The 3,091-nt window shown below is 33.9% G+C and overlaps 1 protein-coding gene across 1 annotated transcript; it reads left to right on the forward strand.

The window, feature by feature from the left end:
• Window positions 1-311: 311 nt before the first annotated feature.
• LOC105566088 lies at window positions 312-2,245 on the forward strand (the record flags this gene model as incomplete). The annotated part of the gene is made up of 3 exons (XM_012019817.1): window positions 312-1,379; window positions 1,817-1,902; window positions 2,009-2,245. Coding segments are annotated over 3 exons (1,391 nt in total), but the record flags the coding sequence as incomplete, so codon positions are not given.
• Between the last annotated feature and the right edge of the window lie 846 nt (window positions 2,246-3,091).

A 3,091-nucleotide genomic window follows, 5' to 3' on the forward strand; every position in this document is an offset into this window, starting at 1 on the left:
TTGATTCAAACCGAATGTTTTACTGACGAAACGGATATACGTGTGAGACATCTCAACGCGTTCAAAGATAAAGATGATTTAATTCGATTAAGTTCAAAAATTGTACTGCGCAACGACGTTTATAATTTTAAGTGTCCTATCGTTCTTCCCGGTAAACATCGAATCGTTAGTCTGATTATCAAAGAAAAGCACGAAAACTTAAACCACGCCGGAATAGAGATTTTAATGAACGCATTGCGTGAAGAGTATTGGATCATAGGCGGTCGTAAAGTAATTCGATCGGTGATTACGAAGTGTGTAAATTGTCGCAGACATGATGCGAAGGCTTTCCAGACAATTAATGCACCATTACCCTTAGATCGGGTAAAAGACGCGGCCGTATTCGAGGTTATAGGTGTAGATTTCACCGGGCCCGTGTATCTTAAAGGCGGCCAAAAATCATGGATTTGTTTGTTCACGTGTGCGGTTTTCCGTGCAGTACATCTTGAGCTCGTGACATCGTTGTCCACTGCGGCGTTTCTTATGGCTATTCGGCGTTTCATTGCGCGTAGGGGAAGGCCGAGTGTGATATACAGTGACAATGGCACGAATTTTGTTGGATTGAATAATATGTTTAAACAACTGGATTTTGAAAAGTTGTCCCGAACGTTAGCCACCGAACGAATTCAATGGACATTCAATCCTCCATCTGCAGCGTGGTGGGGCGGATTTTGGGACCGGTTAAATGGGGTCTTGAAACGATTATTGAGACGAACGCTTAAAAGATCTTGTCTTGATTACGAAGAAATGTTAACAGTCTTATTAGATTGCGAAGCGGTGATTAACTCCAGACCAATTACTTTCCTCTCCGAAAGCAAACAGGATATTCTGCCTATAACTCCGTCTATGTTCTTGCAAGAGATAAAGGAAATAGGAGTACTAGATTTAGATAAGATAGAGAAATGCGATTTATCCAAAAGATACTTGTATCGTCAGAAAATCAAGGAAGATTTACGACAAAGATTTCGAACCGAATATTTAGGTGCATTGATTCACCGAAAGTCTAATGCAAAAACTGTGCAAGCTATCGAAGTAGGCGATATAGTTTTAATCGAGAATGAAAATGTAAAACGTTTGGATTGGCCTCTGGCGCGCGTCAAGGAATTAATCGCAGGTAAAGATAATAATATTAGAGTCGTTCGATTGACTACTGCCAGAGGCGAATTGATTCGTCCAATACAAAGACTTTATCCTTTGGAACTTAGATATGAGAAGAGTGAGTCCAAGGTGGACGAAATTATTGCGGACAAATGCAAGGATACCAGGAGATTCAAGGAATCCAGAAGTAGTGCTCCAGATATTAGCGGAGCGTATGATAAACGCAGTTGCGATAATAAATCGTATGTAACGAGAGCTGGGAGAAAAGTTAAACCCCCAGAAAGACTGTCTTATACTTGAGTCTCTTGTGTCATTCTCATACTTTTAATTTGACTGTTTTGTTGTTTTGCGATATTGGTTTTATGTATTCTGTTCTTGTATTAGGATTTTCTTTTTTATTTTGTCGTGTCATGTATGTATTGAGATGACCGAATCGTAGCCATCTCAATGGTGGGAGGATGTTGGATTACGGTTGAGCGCTAAGCGAGCGACTTTTGTTCGACGCGACGTTCATTTTGGTTTTCTTTTTGGTGAGCGATGAGAGCGCCGGGGCTGCGAGAGCCTACGGGGACAGTTGCACGACGGGCGTCGTCGATGTATGAGTTAATCAATAAAAGTAGCATTTTCTTCAGAGTTATTTCCCGATTTCGACTTATACCCGTGTCTTATACTACAACAGATACAGTTGTGCAATGAAAAATTGTCCAAATATTTCTGGTCGATTGCCTGGGCTCAGTTTTTTTCCTTTCCGCGAGATCCAGAAAGGTTAAAGTAAGAGTAATAGTATAAATATTAAATTTTTGTTACAAAATTCATTTGATAACTACTAAGTTTATTTACTGTGCTATGTACTTAGCTATGTAAACATATTTATATATATATTTGGATTTTTTCAGATCTAGTTTATGGTTAAGAAATTGTGGGCGTACTATTGAAACTTCAATAGAAAATTTACATAAAAATTATCGTGTTTGTGAAAATCATTTCGAATTATCTATGTTTTTAAATGATTTAAAAAACCGGTTGCAGCCACATGCATTTCCAATACCATTAGATAATCATTTAATACAGAATTCATTGTTAATTTCCGACAATCAGATATTTTCAAGTACACTGAAAAAAGAATTTATTAAAATCAAAAAATTATACTTGATTTAAAAAAAGCATTTATTTCAATACTCCTAACCAAATATTTGTTTAAAGGAAATAAATATATTTCATTGATTTAAAAAATATTCTTTAATTTCGAAAAATAATAAACTTAAAGAAAAAACCTATCAGTTTAATCTGAAAAAACAAAAATTGAATTTAAAAAAACATTTACTTTAATAAAAAAATTTTATTAAACTTAAAAAAGGATGTTTAGAATTTACAAAATGTGCAATTTAAATTAAACAAATATTTTTTAAAAGTAAAAAAATTTATTTTTGAAAGTGTTATATTCAAATAAATCATTTATTTGATTATTTATATTTAAATAAATCATTTATTTGAATATAACACTTTTAAAAATAAATTTTTACTTTTAAAAAATATTTGTTTAATTTAAATTGCACATTTTGTAAATTCTAAACATCCTTTTTTTAAGTTTACTAGAACAATACAAAGCGCGCGCTTCGCGCGCGCCATTGCTCGTTTTGTATAAAATATATAATAAAATAATAAAAAATAAATAATTAATAATTAATAAATAAAAATAAATTATATAATTATACATAAAAATATAGATATATTATGCTGAAAAAGTAATAATTACTTTATAAATTAAATATAATAATTACCATGTAACTATAAATAAAACATTTATACTTGCAATATTATCTGTATACAATATACTACACATACACACATACACACTCCCTCCCCCCCCCCTCTCTCTCTCTCTCTCTCTCTCTCTCTCCCTCCCCCTCTCCCTCTCCCTCTCTCCTCACCCTTCCTCTCCCTCTCCCTCTCC

Source organism: Vollenhovia emeryi, unplaced genomic scaffold, assembly GCF_000949405.1.
Source record: "Vollenhovia emeryi isolate VEMERY1.0 unplaced genomic scaffold, V.emery_V1.0 DF943323.1, whole genome shotgun sequence".
Lineage (NCBI taxonomy): Eukaryota > Metazoa > Arthropoda > Insecta > Hymenoptera > Formicidae > Vollenhovia > Vollenhovia emeryi.